Source organism: Psittacula echo (genome assembly GCF_963264785.1).
Source record: "Psittacula echo genome assembly, chromosome: 5".
Lineage (NCBI taxonomy): Eukaryota > Metazoa > Chordata > Aves > Psittaciformes > Psittacidae > Psittacula > Psittacula echo.
The window spans coordinates 7,712,710-7,729,283 of NC_137739.1; the positions used below are offsets into that span (position 1 = coordinate 7,712,710).

Consider the following 16,574-nt stretch of genomic DNA (forward strand, 5'->3'; position numbering starts at 1 on the left):
AGAAACGGTTACCTGCACTAAGTGATGCTGGATGACATTCCTTTCAACATATTCAAACCTGTAGATCTCATCTTTCAGCTCTCAAGATTTTACCTCAAAAATTAAAGCGTTTCTACTTTTTTCAGCTGCCCGGCAGCTCTGAACAAAACGGAGGGGAACTGAACTGCGCTATGTTCGCTCTGCATACAAGGGGCGATAGCCAAATGGTAATTTGGCACTGCGGCACACGCCGGTCCCACCGGCAGCAACTTCCCGCCTCCAGCTGGGCTCACGGACCGCTGACCAGGCACAACCTCTTGCTGAGGGAACTCCGGACCCAAGCGGCTCCTCAACGCCCTGCGGGTCCCCAGATCCCCCGCCAGTGGCCGGAGCTGCTCCGGTCCAGGTATCCCCACGCTCCCACCCGCCGTTCCTCTCCCCGCCGGCGAGGCGCTGCGGAGCGCCGTCTCCCGCCGCGGCCGGTAGCACTTCCTGGCTGGCGCCGTGCTCTTCCGGGACGGGGGGACAAGGCGGAAGTGCTGTGGGGACGGTGCCGGCGGAGGGCTCAGGGCTGCTCCCCGATGGTGTGTGGCGGCTGCCGGCCCCAGGCGCGTTCGCTTCAGGCTCAGTATGGCGACGGCGGCGGCGGGGGGAGCTGGACAGGAGAAACAGCTCGCTCCGACTCTGCTCAGTTTCTTCATCTACAACCCCAAACTGGGGCCCAAGGAGGGAGAGGTACTGGAGGCGGGGGTTGCGCACCGAGACTGTGGGGAGAGGAGGGTTCCTTCCCGACCCGGCTCTGTCCTGGCCTCGGTTGCCGCAGAGGCCCCTACGGCGGCTGTCATGGCTATGCCGTCCCTCTCCGAGGCTTGGGCCGCAGCTTGTACCCGCGGTATTAACGCTTCCCCCCGCGGAACATCCCCGAACAAAGGCGGTCTCTGGGCGCGGAGCGGCGCGGCGCTGGGGAGGCGGGAGCTGCGGCCCGCCGTGCCTTACCCTGCCCGCGGCCGCCTTACCGGCACCTGAGTCTCGGGATCAGCCGCTTTCAGTGGGGCCGGGGACTAGTGCCACATGTGTCTCTGCTTCAGACTAAAGAGGAACAGAGACCGAGTGTGCTTTCAACAGCATGCAAAATACTGCAGCTGGGGAGCTGGTCTGTTAGTAACTGCGTTTTACTGATGCAGTAACTTTTTCTGAGAATAATTTTCTCCAGTTCGATACAACATGGTTTAAAGCTTAGTGTTTAACTCGGTTAAATTCAGGTTATTGCTAGTATTTTTTGCCATTGTGATCTTTAATAAGTAAATCAAGAAGGACTGGAGCACCTCCTGTATGGAGACAGGCTGAGAAAGTTGGGGCTGTTCAGCCTGGAGAAGAGAAGGCTGCGTGGAGACCTCATAGCAGCCTTTCAGTATCTGAAGAGGGCCTACGAGGATGCTGGGGAGGGGCTATTCATCAGGGACTGTAGTGACAGGACAAGGGGTAACGGGTTCAAACTTAAACAGGGGAAGTTTAGATTGGATATAAGGAAGAAATTCTTTACTGTGAGAGTGGTGAGGCACTGGAATGGGTTGCCCAGGGAGGCTGTGAATGCTCCATCCTTGGTGGTGTTCAAGGCCAGGTTGGATGAGGCCTTGAGTGACATGGTTTAGTGTGGGGTGTCCCTGCCCATGGCAGGGGGGTTGGAACTAGATGATCTCAAGGTGCTTTCCAACCCTAACTATTCTATGATTCTATAGTCTCTAGATAACAGCATATTGTATGGTTCACGTGGTACTCTACAGTTTTTGAACAGGGCAGTGCATTTATTAATAAGCAGGGCAGTGAGACTGAGTGCACCCTCTGTAAGTCCCTGGCACACTCCAAGCCAGGGAGATACACTGGGCTGCTCTTCAGAGGCACTGTCAGCAAGCTGGGAAAATGGGCTAGCAGAAACACTGTGGAGCACAGTGAAGGCAAATGCAAAGTTCTGTGTGTTGGATGAAATAATCTTGTTCATTGTGAAAGGCCAGAGGCCAACTGGTTAGAAAGCAGCTTTGCAAGACAGGACCAGGGAGTCCTAATGACCAGGTTGTACATGAAGCAGCAGTGTGCCCCTGTGACAGTGAAAACAGTGTATGGGGTGTGTGCGTGAGAGTGTGTTAGCAGGTCAAGTGAAGTGGTTGCTTTCCCCCTGCTCAGCACCTGTGAGGCTGCTGGTACACACTATGTTCCTCTGGGGCTTCCTGAAGTAGGAAAAATACTGCCCAACTGGAGCAAGCCCAGTGGAGGGCCCCTGAGTCAGTCACGCAGCTGCAGTCTGTGATGTACCACGTAAGCCTTAGATAATTGGATCTGTGCAGCCTGGAGAAGACATGATGTGGAAGGGAGTCTGATGGCTGTCTTCATCTGCCTAAAGGGTGGCTGTAGATGATGGAGTCAGGTTCTTGAGGTAATGGTGATGAGACAGGATGAGAGGTAACAGAAGTCCAGCAAGCAAAATTGTAATGAGATAAGAGAAAATTCTTCATAGTGAAGTTGTCAAAGAGCAGAGCAGGGTCTGGAAAAGTTGTGGAATCTTCATCTTTGGAGATATTTAAAACTTGACTAGACGAGGCCTTGAGCAATCTGAGCTAGCTTTGAAGCTACCCATGGTTTGATGTGGCTTTGAAGTTAGCCTTGCTTTGAACTAGCCGTGAAGTGACTGGGGCCCATGATTTCAAGAGCCTTCAATTTATAAAGCATTTTGAGATTTCTCAGGATGACTGACTGCTTAAAAGTGCTTAAATATGCCTTTTATGTGTGTTACTACAAAAGCCTGTTTAGATACAAGATAAAATTCTGCCTAGGGATTTAAGGGATTAAAGTTAAACCCAAACAAACCATGGACCCATGTCCTGGTTTAGCACGTTGTGATGGTATATTGAAAATGTGTGATCTGAGCATGACGTGAATGGTATGGAATAAGGGGTGGATACTGTCCTGGTTTAGCAGTAGCAGTCACTTTTTCTCCTTCTTAGTAGCTGGTGCAGTGCTGTGTTTTTGACTTTTGGCCTGGGGACAGTACTGATAAAAAACGATGTTTTCAGTTGCTGGTCAGAATGTTTACCCTGACCAAGGACTTTGTGAGTCTCATGCTCTGCCAGGGAGGAGGAGAAGCTGGGAGGAAGCAGAGACAGGACACCTGACCCAAACTAGCCAAAGAGGTATTCCATACCACAGCACGTCATGCCCAGGATGTAGAACTAAGAGTCGCCCGGAAGGGCTGGAACTCTGCTGGATGGGGGGCGAGGTATTGGTATCGGTCGGCAGGTGGTGAGGTGTTGTATTCTCTTCCCTTGTTATTTCCTTTATCATTATTATTATTGGTGGTAGCAGTAGTGATTTGTGTTATACCTTAGTTACTAAACTGTTCTTACCTCAACCTGTGGGAGTTGCATTCTTTCGATTCTCCTCCCTGTCCCTCCAGGAGCGGAGAGAAGAAAGGTGTGGGGGGGAAGTAGACTGCGTGGTTCTAATTTATGGCCTGGGCTTAAACCACGACAACCCAGTATTCTTTAACTCCAATTCTGTTAAAATCCATTTGCCTTGATTCTTTTCTCAAATTTTAGGAAGAAAAGAAGATTCTCTTCTATCACCCAAATGAAGTAGAAAAGAATGAAAAAATTAGAAATGTGGGACTCTGTGAAGCTATAGTACAATTCACAAGGTATGAAGTCTGATGGCGTGGGTCATTGTATTAGCACTAGTAGTTTAAATTTCCCAGTCATACGTTTTCTTTTTGTGAGTGTGTATAAATTTCTGTATCTACATACATGTTTTCTTTCCAGGACCTTCAGTCCAACAAAACCTGCAAAATCCCTGCATACACAGAAGAATAGACAATTTTTCCATGAACCTGAAGAAAACTTCTGGATGGTCATGGTACTTATGCATGTGATATGCATGCTTCTAAAACACTGTATCGCAATGTTCTCAATGCATTCTGCATTGTCTAATAGCAGCCTGTTCCACTTTCTAGGTTGTACGGAATCCCATAATAGAGAAACACAAAGATGGAAAGCCAGTCTATGAATATCAGGAAGAAGAATTATTGGTAATACTGAACTCTTCCCTTTTTTTTTTTTGTTTTCTAATGGGATATATTGTATTTTAAAAGTAACTTCAGAAGTATTAGTTTGATTCTTCTTGCTGCCAAATTGATTTTGTGTGTATATATATATATATATCTCCATAAATGAAAAAACGGTAATAAAGCTTAATGAAGAGAGCAAGATAGAGAATTATCCATATGGCAGTCCCAACAAGCATCAGTGAAATATGCAGCTTTCAGCTTGGAACGGGCACATAATTCTTAGGATCTGTTTGTTTAATAAAGTTCTTCCAACAACCTAGAATCAGTATATTTTTACTAGGTTTAAGTATACATGTTACTACTTAAGGCTGCTAGTAATCTTTGCGAACAATCTGGAAAACCAAACAGCTCAACTATCATGGGAGTTCTTGTCCAAACTACAGTATCATTAGGTCAGCTTAACTGTATAGTGGAAAAGCAGTTGGTCAGGTGGGCTGATAGCTGAAGCTGGTGCTTCTGCTGCCTCCATTCATTACGGTGTGCACTAGTTCTGTTTCTTGTTATGTTCTAAGAAAAAGATTGCTGTCATAGGCACACTATTTTGCCAGACAACCAATAAAATAGTCCTTTTTTCATCTGGGTTAAGATCCTAGCACAATAAAAACCTGCTGTGGTGTCCCACCAACTTTAGCCTTTGGCCTGGATGAAGAGAAAACCTATCAGAAATAAGTTTGTTTTCACTGACCAGTGATGTTAGGGAAGGGCAGTATTTGTAACTGGTATCTTGTACATGAGTTAAAAAGGTGCTTTTGGTATTAAATCAAAGAGGGGGGACTCCCTTTATTGAAATAGGATTTTATAAGTACAAAAAAATTTCTGGACACTGACTGAAAATGCAGTTTAACTTTTCAGAGATTGATTTCTCCAATTCATGTGTTTGCTGGCCCTTTGAAAACAGATTATGTTTAGCTCAGCCAAAACATTTGAAATTCTGCCTCTGCTTATACTAATGTCCTGCTCTCTTTTCTGCAGGACAAGGTTTATAGTTCGGTCCTACAGCAGTGCTACAGCATGTACAAGGTAGAGTTAATTACTACAGGCTCCTCTTCTGGGCAGAGGAATTGATCCTCATGGTACCATTTGGATGTGCAAGCTCATCTCTTCCTGAGAGCAATATCTGTAGTGGTGTTGATGGAAGAGAATAATAAAGCTTGTGCTGTACTTTAATAATAAAGTTACTTCTGCTAGTCCATTAGCTTATTGTAAAAATAAAAGCCTTCTCATTTCTGCGAAGTCCAGATTTCTTCTTTCATGGGCAGTTATACTACTAAGCATTTGATTTTGACGGTATTAGATATTATCTGTTGAAGAAACAATATTGGATAAAGGCCATGAATCTGAGCTTTTACAAAACAAGTGCATAAGATATTTAAGCCACATAAGTAATTTCTCTACCATCAAAAAAATCATTTTCCTTCTCTCATGTTGCCTGTGCTGCCATACATATCTGGACTCTGCAAATCTGAGAGATGTTTTCAATAAAGAAGGAGTACATTTGAATCTATGTGGAGTTCAGATATTGAGAAACAGGAGCTGTATTGTAATCTAGCTATATTCATGGTCAAGTGTTAAATTATTGTAAATGATTCATCAACTGACTGATTTTTCTCTTTTAACAATTAGCTTTTCAATGGCACATTCCTGAAAGCCATGGAAGATGGAGGTGTGAAGGTTCTCAAGGAGAGACTAGAGAAATTCTTCCATCGGGTAAGACCTTATTTTTCAGGCACATACATTCTGTTTCTGCATTGGAAATAAAATGCAAACATCTTCTCCTAGGTGGCTGTAGTGTGAGTATAAAACGTAGGCAGTGGAAAAAGTACAGTGTCAACACAACAAATCTGGTTACTCATTATTCGAAGACTTCTGGTTCCTACTAATGTAGTAGGTTCTTTAAGTGGACCTGAAACACAACTCTAGGGTTATGGCTTGATGGAACGGGTTAGCTGTTACATGTTTTTTCTGATGAATGGTGTTTGTTCTTTGGAAGTGCTGTTTTAACATTTGAATTGGTTATAAATGTGATGATAATCTATGCAGACCTACTTGAGTAACCACTGCAGAATCACTCAGGTTGGAAGGAATATGGAGAAGTTATCCAGTTCAGTCTTCTACTCAAAGTTAGGGTAACACTGAATTCAAACTAGACTGCACAGGGATTTGGCTGGTTGAGTCCTGGAAATATCCAGGAATGGAGATCCCACAACCTGCATGCACAGACTTAAAAGTCCCATACAACTGTGAAGTAATGGATAGCTGTAATTTTTAACTTCCCCCTTATTCTTTCCAGCCCCCATGCAGAATTAGTAGTCATGGCTGATAAGCTTTTAGGAAATCCTGCCTTTGTTGTAACTGGTCTTCAGATTTTAATTTCAGTCTTCAAAAGCTAATGTGTTACTGAAAGGATGGTTAACAAAACCTATTTCTGAGCAAGAAATCAATCAAATATTATTCAGGCATTTTTCACATAAAGTAACTGAATAGTCATGTCTGGCAGAATATGGAGTTCCTATCTGAAGAGTTTCATCAAGCTGTACAGGATGGCATCCAATGTCTGCCTGCCTGCCCCCATTTTCCTTGTTTGTGTGGATGGAAACAGAGGACTGCTGTCAGCAGTTAATTCTCTTGTGGCAGAGATGTGAATATTGATATCTCTGATAATGATGGAGTGTAGACACTATAATACTTGTGTTTAAAATCTTGTTCTTGTAACAGGTTTTTAAAGTAACACAGTGTTGTGACAGTGTAAACAAAAGCACAGGCTTTGCTTGTGGGGTTTTGCCTTTTTTTTATAAGAGTGGTGTAGACTTTAGAATGAACATTTGGCACCAGGAGTACGTGATTAACTGGTGTACGCTTCTGTCTACACTAAATTAAAAAGGATAGGGCAAAAATTTAATAGATTTTTATCTTTAAAACATTAAAGTTCTTGGAAGTTCCTACTGAAGATTAAACAGTAACGGCCATAGATTTGTATAACAGAAAGAAGTCCAAGGAACAGTTGTTTCTTTTTTCACTGGGGAATTAAAAATGCTTAAAAAATTTGGTTGTGCAAGTTGTTCTGCTACAGCTCTATGGAATGAGTTAGCTGTGTGTTCCTGGCAGGCTTGAACTGCACTGAAACTGAAAGGAAATGAGATTTAGATTATAAATTGTGACAAAGATCTGTGATACTGTTTATAAGTAGTTTGCTACTTGGCTTTTTTGGTAATGTGAAATGACTGTAGAGGGAGCCATTGGATAACTCATCTTTTACAGAGCAAAGCACTTGGATAGTGCATTTGAAATCTCTTGGTAAAGGTTACAGTCTGTGAAGGAGAATAATAGAAATTATCTTTTCCTTTGCACATGGAAAGCTAATGGACTTTTTATTTCTACAGAGTTACTTCTGAAATTGAGTATTATTAAGATAAGCTGTGCTTTCTTATATTCTCAAAAGACCTTGAGCTAGATTTAAAAGCTGTCATCACTGTGACTAAACAATAGCAAGCTGACAGCTGGAATCATATTCACACACTCACACTTGGAATTATAGAATGGTTTGCGCATTGCCATGGGCAGGGGCATCTTCAACCAGATCAGAGCCCTGTCCAACCTGGCTTAATGTTTCCAGGGATGGAGCATCTACCACCTCTCTGGGCAACCTGTGCCAGCGTTGCACCACCCTCATCATAAAACGGTTCTTCCTTATATCTGTTCTGAATCTCTCCTCTTTTAGTTTAAAACCATTACTCCTTGTCCTATTGTCCTGTTGCCACCCTACTAAGGTCTGTTGCCACCCTACTAAGGTCTGTCCCCACACAAAGGTTTTATGTCATAGAAGCAGAACTGGAAGGGGTTTCTAGATTACTGGGGATTAGACTCAAATTTGTCATTTAAATCTACATGTTGGAAGTTTTCTGAACTCTAAAAATCTGTCATTGTTATCTTAGTACTTGCAGACACTGCATTTACAGTCTTGCGATCTGCTGGATGTGTTTTGTGGAATCAGCTTCTTTCCACTGGATAAAATGACTTATTTGAAAATTCAGTCCTTTATTAATAGGATGGAAGAAAGCCTGAGCATAGTCAAGTATACTGCATTTCTCTATAATGACCAGCTTATCTGGTAGGTACTTTAGTAATTCTTTTGTGTTTCTTTGATTTCTCATCCTATAAATAAGTGCCATACAGCAAAGCTGATGAATCCTGAATGGTAGGATGAGTGAAAGAGTGTGTAGGAAAGGCATTGGTCTGTAGCTTCGAATTCTCTGACCTGTACCAAATGATTACATGCCAGTTGGCCTGGGGAGCAGCTAGAGAAGTCTCCTTGTCAATTTCATCACAAGAGCCCCTGCGCATATACACAATTTTCTCTGTAGCACCTTTTAGTAGAGAAGGTTAATTAAAGAATTGTTCTTTAAATGGTTCTGAACCAGAAAGTTGCAGTGCTTGTGAAGAGTTCTACTTGAAGATGGACTTAAGATAGGAAACATGATCTTTGCTTTTTTTAAATATTATTCCTATTTCTCTTCTGGTTTACAGTTATTTATGTGTTTTGTATTTAGCTAATAACATTTCATTAAAAATTGATGTTCTGGGATTTAATCTTCTGAGACACTGAAACATTGCTACCTTAATTTGGTATTCTTTGCCTGAGTTTTGGTTAGAGGGAAATGTGTGATCTGAACTGCAGCACAAACATGACCTGTGTTTCTTTCCCTCACTGATGGTCTAGGAGTGGACTGGAACAAGATGACATGAGAATTTTGTACAAGTATCTCACGACATCTCTGTTTCCAAGGCACATGGAGCCTGAGGTGTGGTAGTTGTTTCTTTTTGGGGGCGGGGGGAAGTTGGGGGAGAGTCATGGAGCTTATTGTTCATTTGGGGTTTGTTTCTTTTTTGTTCTTTTCTTTCTGTTTCTCTAGTACCACTAAAAGTACTGAAGTTAAAGTACTAAAGAAGAGCATCTTCCCCACCCTTCCCTCTCCCCCACTTAAACTTAACTTTAGGAATTCTGGGATGTATTGCTTTCAGGCCACTTTACCAAATACAGTAGAATTTGCACTTAATGCTTACAACATGAATTGTGGGGATAATCTGAATAAGGGATGGTGATGGGGAGTTTACTGATGACTGCTCAGGACTGCAAATGAATCACTTTGGCTTAATGGCAAAGTGCAGCATGGAGTGCCATAAGACCACTTGGAGTAATTATCCCTTCCCTCATCAAGAAGCACCATAAGCTAAGTTTTAAAATTTAATAAATGCAAAATGTAACAGAAAATACCTCTAAACTTTTTTTTGTTCTGTGTGTTCTTTTTTTGCTTCAGTTAGCAGGAAGAGATTCTCCAATACGTGCTGAAATGCCAGGAAATCTACAACACTATGGAAGGTAGCTCTTGTTTACTGTCACCATCTACTGCTGCTTCCCTCAAGGATGAGTACATATGTTACGAGTACATATTCCACACAGTTCATTCTAGAGCGTTGCATGGTATTTGGTGCAATGTAAAACTGACCTGTGGAGGGGGAAAAGAGGGAAAAGAGAGAAAAGCCTTCATTAACATTATTGCACAGTTATTTTCTTCCCCGCTGTTCTTGTACTTCATGGAAAGTTTTGGAACTGTTCCAGTCATTTCTTCTCAGTCAGGCACTTCAGACAAAGGCATAGATTTAATCTAGGGATTTATCTATTTACTTTTCCTCTGTACTCCGCGTGTCAGAGCGGGGGTCCTGTACTTAGCAGCTGTGCAACATGATTTTGAGTAATTGTGGGTTTGGACATTTTTCTTTAATTGTGGTATTTCCTCTTGCCTGATTTATAGTATTCTTTTGGGATCAAGGTACTGGCACACACTCCTTGTTCCACCCTGTGTCTCCCAAGTTTAGGTGCTTCTAATACACTGCTGTTCTACATAAAACTGATGTGAACGTACTGTTGGATAGCAAAGGAAAAGTGCTTTACCAGTAGCAGCAGAAAAAGGTGTTTTAAAGATAGTCACTACTGAAATATGGAATGAGTTTTGTTGTTGTTATTTTGATGATCTGAGTGGTTTCTTCCCTTAGCATTATTCTGGCTTTCTGATTCTGTTTCTGTAACTCTTTGGAGCATATATGCAAATACTTCTGCAAAAATATGAGTTAATGTATTAACTGTTCTATGCCTATCTGGATAGCTGAAAACTCTATTAAAATATAGTCATACATGTAAGTATTGCTAGTGTCATTATATATGTTAAATAGGGAAAACTGCAATAAAAAATTGATCACATCTGACCTGTTGAATTATTTTCTAGGTTTCTTACTGGACCTTTAAATCTGAATGATCCAGAAGCAAAATGCCGTTTCCCCAAAATATTTGTTAACACTGATGACACTTATGAAGAGCTTCATTTAATTGTTTATAAGGTATTACATCTTTCTCTACGATTATGCCACAGAACTACGTATCTGTATACAGTGACCTGAAGTACTAATTAATTGTATAGAAAGATGCATTGATATGAGATTAAAGCAGAAAGACAGAAAAGTCTCTGCTGTTTCTCAAGATTTAAAGCCTGAATCCTCCTTTCCCCTCTCCTGCACCCTCCCCAAAACAAATAGGTTTTTCATTAAAACAAAATACCAGCCTTCAGTTACTTAAAGTGGTTTTATACCTCACCTTATGTAGCATTAATCAATAAAAATTATGAATAATCATTAAAAAAAGGCACCACTTAATTTTTTTAAATGAAATGCAAGCTTCTTGCAGACAGTGCATTTCTAGCAACTTAAAAACTGTTAACTGAGCTGAATTTCAAAATCATAACAGATTATCCTATTGAAGTGTTACCTTTAAAATAGGGTGGTTTTTTTAACTGGCTTACCGTATGTGACCTCACTGAAGTATTGTCATTTATTTGAGGTAGCTGAGGTAACCTGTTGTAAATGGCTTTTTTTGCTTTAACTTTTTTGTTCCAGGCCATGAGTGCAGCTGTCTGCTTTATGATTGATGGTAAGTACCTATTAGCATCAGTTCTCTGGCAAAACGTAGTACAAAATCCTATTACATGCAACTTGGTTTACTCTTGAAAAACACTGGCAGTAATTTCTTATTTTAGTCTCTTCACTCAAGGGTTTTTATCAGTCATTTGATTTTTGTGCCAGTGGTATAACTTAATTTACACAATAAAATGACTGAATATTGCTTCAGTTAGCAGTACACTTCCAAAGTCATCCATAAGGTTACAATTAAGATAGAAATTTGTTCTAGGACTCTCATTGATGTGTAAAGAAAACAGCTACAGAAACTGTACCTTCAGCTGTGAGAGAAGAGTCTCACCTCTCCCTTTTCTTTACCCACCACCCAGCTTCGATTCCACCTACGCTGGAGTTCTGTCGTAAACTGGACAGTATTGTTGGGCCTCAACTCACCGTGTTAGCGTCAGACATATGTGAACAATACAACATCAACAAGAGAATATCAGGGTTTGTGTGACACTTCTGTTCCTTTTGCAGTCCCTCAGGATTTGGTTAAAATTTAGGTTTTATGAACTGCTTAAATAATGGCAACATGAGCCCAAATGTTGAAAGCATCAAATTGACTGTGTTCTTTAAACAGTGTTTGTCTACCTTTCTGCATTTTAAGCATTTCTAAAGTGCCTAGTTTTGCATACTTAGGTCTCCCCAAAGTAGCAACATACATTATTAGGAATGGATGTTTACTGCGTGGCTGAAACCTTTTTCCTTGTTGCAGAAAAAATTGTAAATATTAAGCTAAATCTCACTATTACCAATTGTGATTCTGCGTCATCATTCCCCTGCTGTCAGCAAGTTATTCAGATATAAGACGTGGAACTTCTGGGTTTTGCTTCTTTTATATGTGAACCGAAACTAGCTGACCCATGGAGATGATGAGTTTTAGAGATTACTATGCTTGCAGAAATCCATACAAAATGGCAAAAATGCCGACTGAAATGGTGTAATCATCTGTCGGCATCCCCATGTTGAAGTCAAAAAGTAGCAGTTCCTGCAAAATCTTAACTTCAGTGTATGCTTTCTAACTTTTCTTATACTTCAGTTAAAACTATAGTTGACTTTCCATAAAATTGTACTTATTTTAGATTGATTTGTTAGTTAGGGAAGCCAGAGCAGTATCGCATATGACAACACAAGAGGAATTGAAGCAAAGATAGGTGTGTGACTGAGCTCGGTGGTAGCATGCCAAATCAGCAAAATCGCAGGGTATAGAATAGGATGTGCCTGAAACTGTGCCAATCTACTAAATCATTAAAGTTGGGGTTTTTTTCATGTCACCTGCGACTGGCTTTGGCAGCTTTAACTCTTTTAAAATTTAATGCCATGGTGTCCTGAAAACATGATACAGTTTCTTGACACTCATGCATCTGGGTGACAGGAAAGAGCAAGGGTATCTAGTTGTTTGCTAAGGTGAGTGGTGTCATCACAGTTATCTCCTTGATTCTGAATAATACATAGCCTGAAGTACTAACTGCTATAGCCAGTTTCTGCCAGTCTGAATTTGCTGTGACTTTTACCAAAACTACAATTATGAGCAACAGATTTTATATTAATAGAAGAGGAAATGAAGGAGACTGCTGAGGCAGGAGTTTGAAAATAGTCTCTTCCTTAGCCCACAAATATGATGGGGGGAAATCTAATAGCCTGGATCAAGGAGGAGTTCTTTCTTTTGATTGTAACAAATAACAGAGATGTGAGTGGATTACTTATTGATCAAATGGAAGACCCAGCATCCATTGAAACCACGTTGGACTGGCACAGGATAGAACAGCAAAGAAACAACATGGGGACAGGGAAAAAACAGCTCATTAGAGAAATGCAAGCTATTCTTGGGAAGTGGGAGAAGGCCTTTAGACTCCCCCATGTCTATTTAGTAGAAGCCGAAGCAGCAGAAGGGGAAACTGGTTGGTTTTGCAGGCTTGCTTTTTAAAGTGTGTTAAAATTAAAACTTGGGGCATGATCAAACTTTATGTACTTGAGTCTCTTCAATGTGAAGGTAACCTCAGGATGTCCGAGTAAGCTTTGCGCTGTATTGTTACCCATTCTCTGTGAAGCCTGTACTTACAGAACATGTATTCACAAATACAGTTTTGTTTGGGTTTTATTTTCCTAGGGCTGAGAAGGAGCCTCAGTTTAAGTTTATCTATTTCAATCACATGAACCTGGCAGAGAAAAGTACCATTCACATGAGGAAAACACCCAGTGTATCACTTGCATCAGTTCACCCTGACCTCATGAAGATTCTCGGTGACATCAACAGTGACTTCTCCAGGTAATGCTTAACTATTTAATAGTCTGTAACTGCTTCTATCAAGTAGATTTTTTTTTTTTTTTTTTCCCAAATGAATGTACCTTTCATGTCTTTTTGCTCATGGACGGCTATTCAGGGCTCTGTGAGATAAATGGTGTAACATGGGTCGTACTTGGATTTTTGTGTTGGTTTAGAAATAGTTTGTTTCAAATAAAACTTAGTATCCTTTTAAAAAATAATTTCAGGAAGGGCCAGGGCCTCTATCCAGGAAACTGTCTAATCTATTTGAAGCTTCAGAGAAGCCATAACAAACTCAAAAGGAATGTGAAGCCTAGCACTTTTGCACTTAAGCCTGTCTAATCTCAGGATAAGTAGTATGAAGGACAGGGAAACCTGCTTCTGCCTAGATGATACCCTCCTCTGAAACTGCTGCCTGCTTCTAGGGATTAGACAATAGATGAAATGCAAACCCTGCGGTTGGTACAGTACTGCTGACAGAGGAGATAACTGGCTTCCTATCAATGGGCATTCTGCTTCGTGGTGGGAGAGACCCACTGTCACTATAAAAAATAACATGAAAATGCTGAATAATTATGATGTCTCTCACTACTGGCAATTCTCCCACTCTACTTAAGGACAAGGTTTTCATTTGTCTATAAAAGATAGAAGAACTTTCTGTCATACTGTGGAAGAGCAGGGTTAGTGATGGCTTTATGTAGTTGTTGAGCATGGTTTAGTTCTAGGTTTAGCTGTTAGATATGTGAAAAATTAGTATCACTACACCATCCACCAGCTCCAACTTTCATTATTTGGTCATTGTGTAGCAAATGATTATTCTATGAAGTGTGTCCTTATGATGGAGGTATAGGGGTTTTCTCCAGAGTGCCTGAGTGTTGGTGGACCGTGACTGATGGACACACTAATGATTAATCTAGGGATGCATTTGTCCTAAGCAGCCATTTATGAAACCTTTATCCTGGATTGCTGAATTATGTCTAAGTCAGTAGTGGTAGTCTCTCTTCCATTCTGCACAACCACAAAAATTGATGACATTAAGCTGTCTTAATGATTACAAATAAAGTTGTTGAAGATGAACTTCCTGCCACCTTCTTTACTTTGTAAAACTTCTTTCAGAGTTGATGAAGATGAGGAAATTATTGTGAAGGCAATGAGTGATTACTGGGTAGTTGGGAAAAAGTCTGACCAGCGAGAACTGTATGTTATTTTGAATCAAAAAAATGCAAATCTGATTGAAGTTAATGGTAAGGATTGTTTTTATTACCTTTAAGCATGGTTACTACTAAAATGTATGTCCCTGGATAAGTAATAAAATCCATCTCACAAGAAAGCTAGAGAGGGATTGATCTATGATAGACCAGGTAAGTTTGCATAAGGGTTTAGTCTGCCTCCTACAGCTGTCAAAGAACAGCATAAATATTCAGCAGACATTCTTAATTATTAATCAGTCATTCTTCCTCCTTCAAATAATAGCGGATAGAGTGCTCCGTGAGCTTACCTCAGGAGTAATTAATGAAGTGTATTATAGGTGAGAGATGAACATCTGAGTTAAGTTTTACTTGTCTACGACCCATGGGTAGGTTACTCATGCATAATGTCTCTCCTGTCAGTGATCCCCATTCCACTGTTGTCTTGTTTCTAGTGCTGCTTTGAGAATGACTTACTATGACTAAGAGTACAAATTAACATTTAAGATGGAACAAGCTTTTAAATTGCCATTTCTCTTGAAGTCCGAGTCCTACTTGCAGCAGTTTCAGGGCTCTCTGTTTTAGTAGGAAGAAAGAATTAAAGCTTTTCCAGAACTCTAAAGCCTAGCAACCTCATTTTTCAAAAGAGGAACAAATTGCATGACTTCACCATGATTTCTAATTGTCTTTCAGGATCAAACCTGACATACAGTAAATGAGTGTTTCTGTGCCTGATAAACTTAGGAAGTGCTTTCTGCCAAACAGCACAAAGCCAAAGTTTGACTGACTTATTTTAATGGGCTTCCCTAATCCTTCCTTCCCTGACAAGGGGTACAGTCTGCTGCTTTGTGTTGAAGCTAAGTCTTCTGCTGTTGCAGTATAGAAGTTTGACAAGACAATGGGCCAACAGCAAACACAAATGATAATTAATTTACATTTTAGTCATTTAGAATACAACTCATCATTCAGACAGTGTCAAACATCAGATTTGATTCATTTTCTCCTACTGAAGATAGAATAACATTAAGCGTATTTCTACACTGGAAACTCCTAGAGTTTCTTCTGGTTTTAATTTAATTATTTTCTCTCCTTGATGATCCCCAGGGTTTAGCATGCAGAGGCTCCTGTAACATATACTGAAACACCTTTTTTATTTTCTTTTTTACAGAAGAAGTGAAGAAACTTTGTGCAACACAGTTTAATAATATTTTCTTCTTGGATTGATCTGCAAAGGGCTGATTTATTAGAAGATGTCAATGTCAGACACTTGTTCAACATGAGAAGTTATTAGTCATATTATTGACTGGAATAATGACAATAGTAAAGCAATACTTGCTTTGTAAGAATCAAAATTTCTACTAAAATCTGTAAACTCTGATCATAAAATTTTTAGATTTTAAAAATGTTTATGTGCAAACTAAACAAAACCTGGCCTGCATTCATCTGTACCATTCCATTCTGCTATCGTTATGTGAATATTTTACTGGAAAATAAAACTATTAATTGCTACACTTTTAAGGGCATCTTTTTGTTTTCCTGTGTTCATTTGCATCATCGTGCTAACTTTCTTCAATGTGAAACTAGAGTGGTTATCAAAGACCCCTGCTCCAAAAGCTTTCTAGGTTGGCATGTTGTTTGCAGCTCCTGCTTCAGCCTGATTTACATTCTTTGTTACCTTCTTACATACTGGTTCACATGCAGTATTTCAGTCAAACCATATTTTAAGCAGAAACCATTTAATTGGGACGTAAGATCATCACAGATACTTGTTGTATCAACTTACTGGGACTTTTTAGGTGAAGTCAAATACTGACTTCTGAAATACTTTTTTCCAAAGGGTTACACTTATGTCTGTGATTATATTCCCCTTCCCAAGACCCTTGATGTAGAAGTAGTTTCCCTCTGAAACCAGCAATAAACTTGTGCACACAGTTTTATCATATTTGTATTTTATACCTTACTCCAAGTGTGATTCTTTTGCTGTTGTTTTGGTTTTGAGTATTTACTTACTTCAAGCTTCAGT

At 40.4% G+C, this 16,574-nt stretch overlaps 1 protein-coding gene across 4 annotated transcripts; it reads left to right on the forward strand.

The window, feature by feature from the left end:
• Positions 1–509: 509 nt before the first annotated feature.
• Positions 510–16,068, forward strand: CCZ1 (CCZ1 homolog, vacuolar protein trafficking and biogenesis associated). Of its 4 annotated transcripts, none has more exons than XM_080619269.1 (15): positions 510–714; positions 3,570–3,667; positions 3,789–3,882; positions 3,980–4,054; positions 5,066–5,113; positions 5,717–5,800; positions 8,026–8,201; positions 8,811–8,892; positions 9,409–9,470; positions 10,375–10,486; positions 11,039–11,072; positions 11,428–11,545; positions 13,209–13,367; positions 14,481–14,608; positions 15,720–16,068. In XM_080619269.1, the coding sequence occupies exons 1-15, from the start codon at positions 610–612 to the stop codon at positions 15,773–15,775; spliced, it is 1,431 nt and encodes a 476-aa protein (XP_080475395.1). In that variant the 5' UTR covers positions 510–609; the 3' UTR covers positions 15,776–16,068. The 4 variants fall into 4 exon arrangements, with proteins under 4 accessions (XP_080475395.1, XP_080475397.1, XP_080475398.1 ...); XM_080619271.1 differs by having other exon boundaries at positions 8,125–8,201; XM_080619272.1 differs by lacking the exon at positions 14,481–14,608.
• Positions 16,069–16,574: the final 506 nt, after the last annotated feature.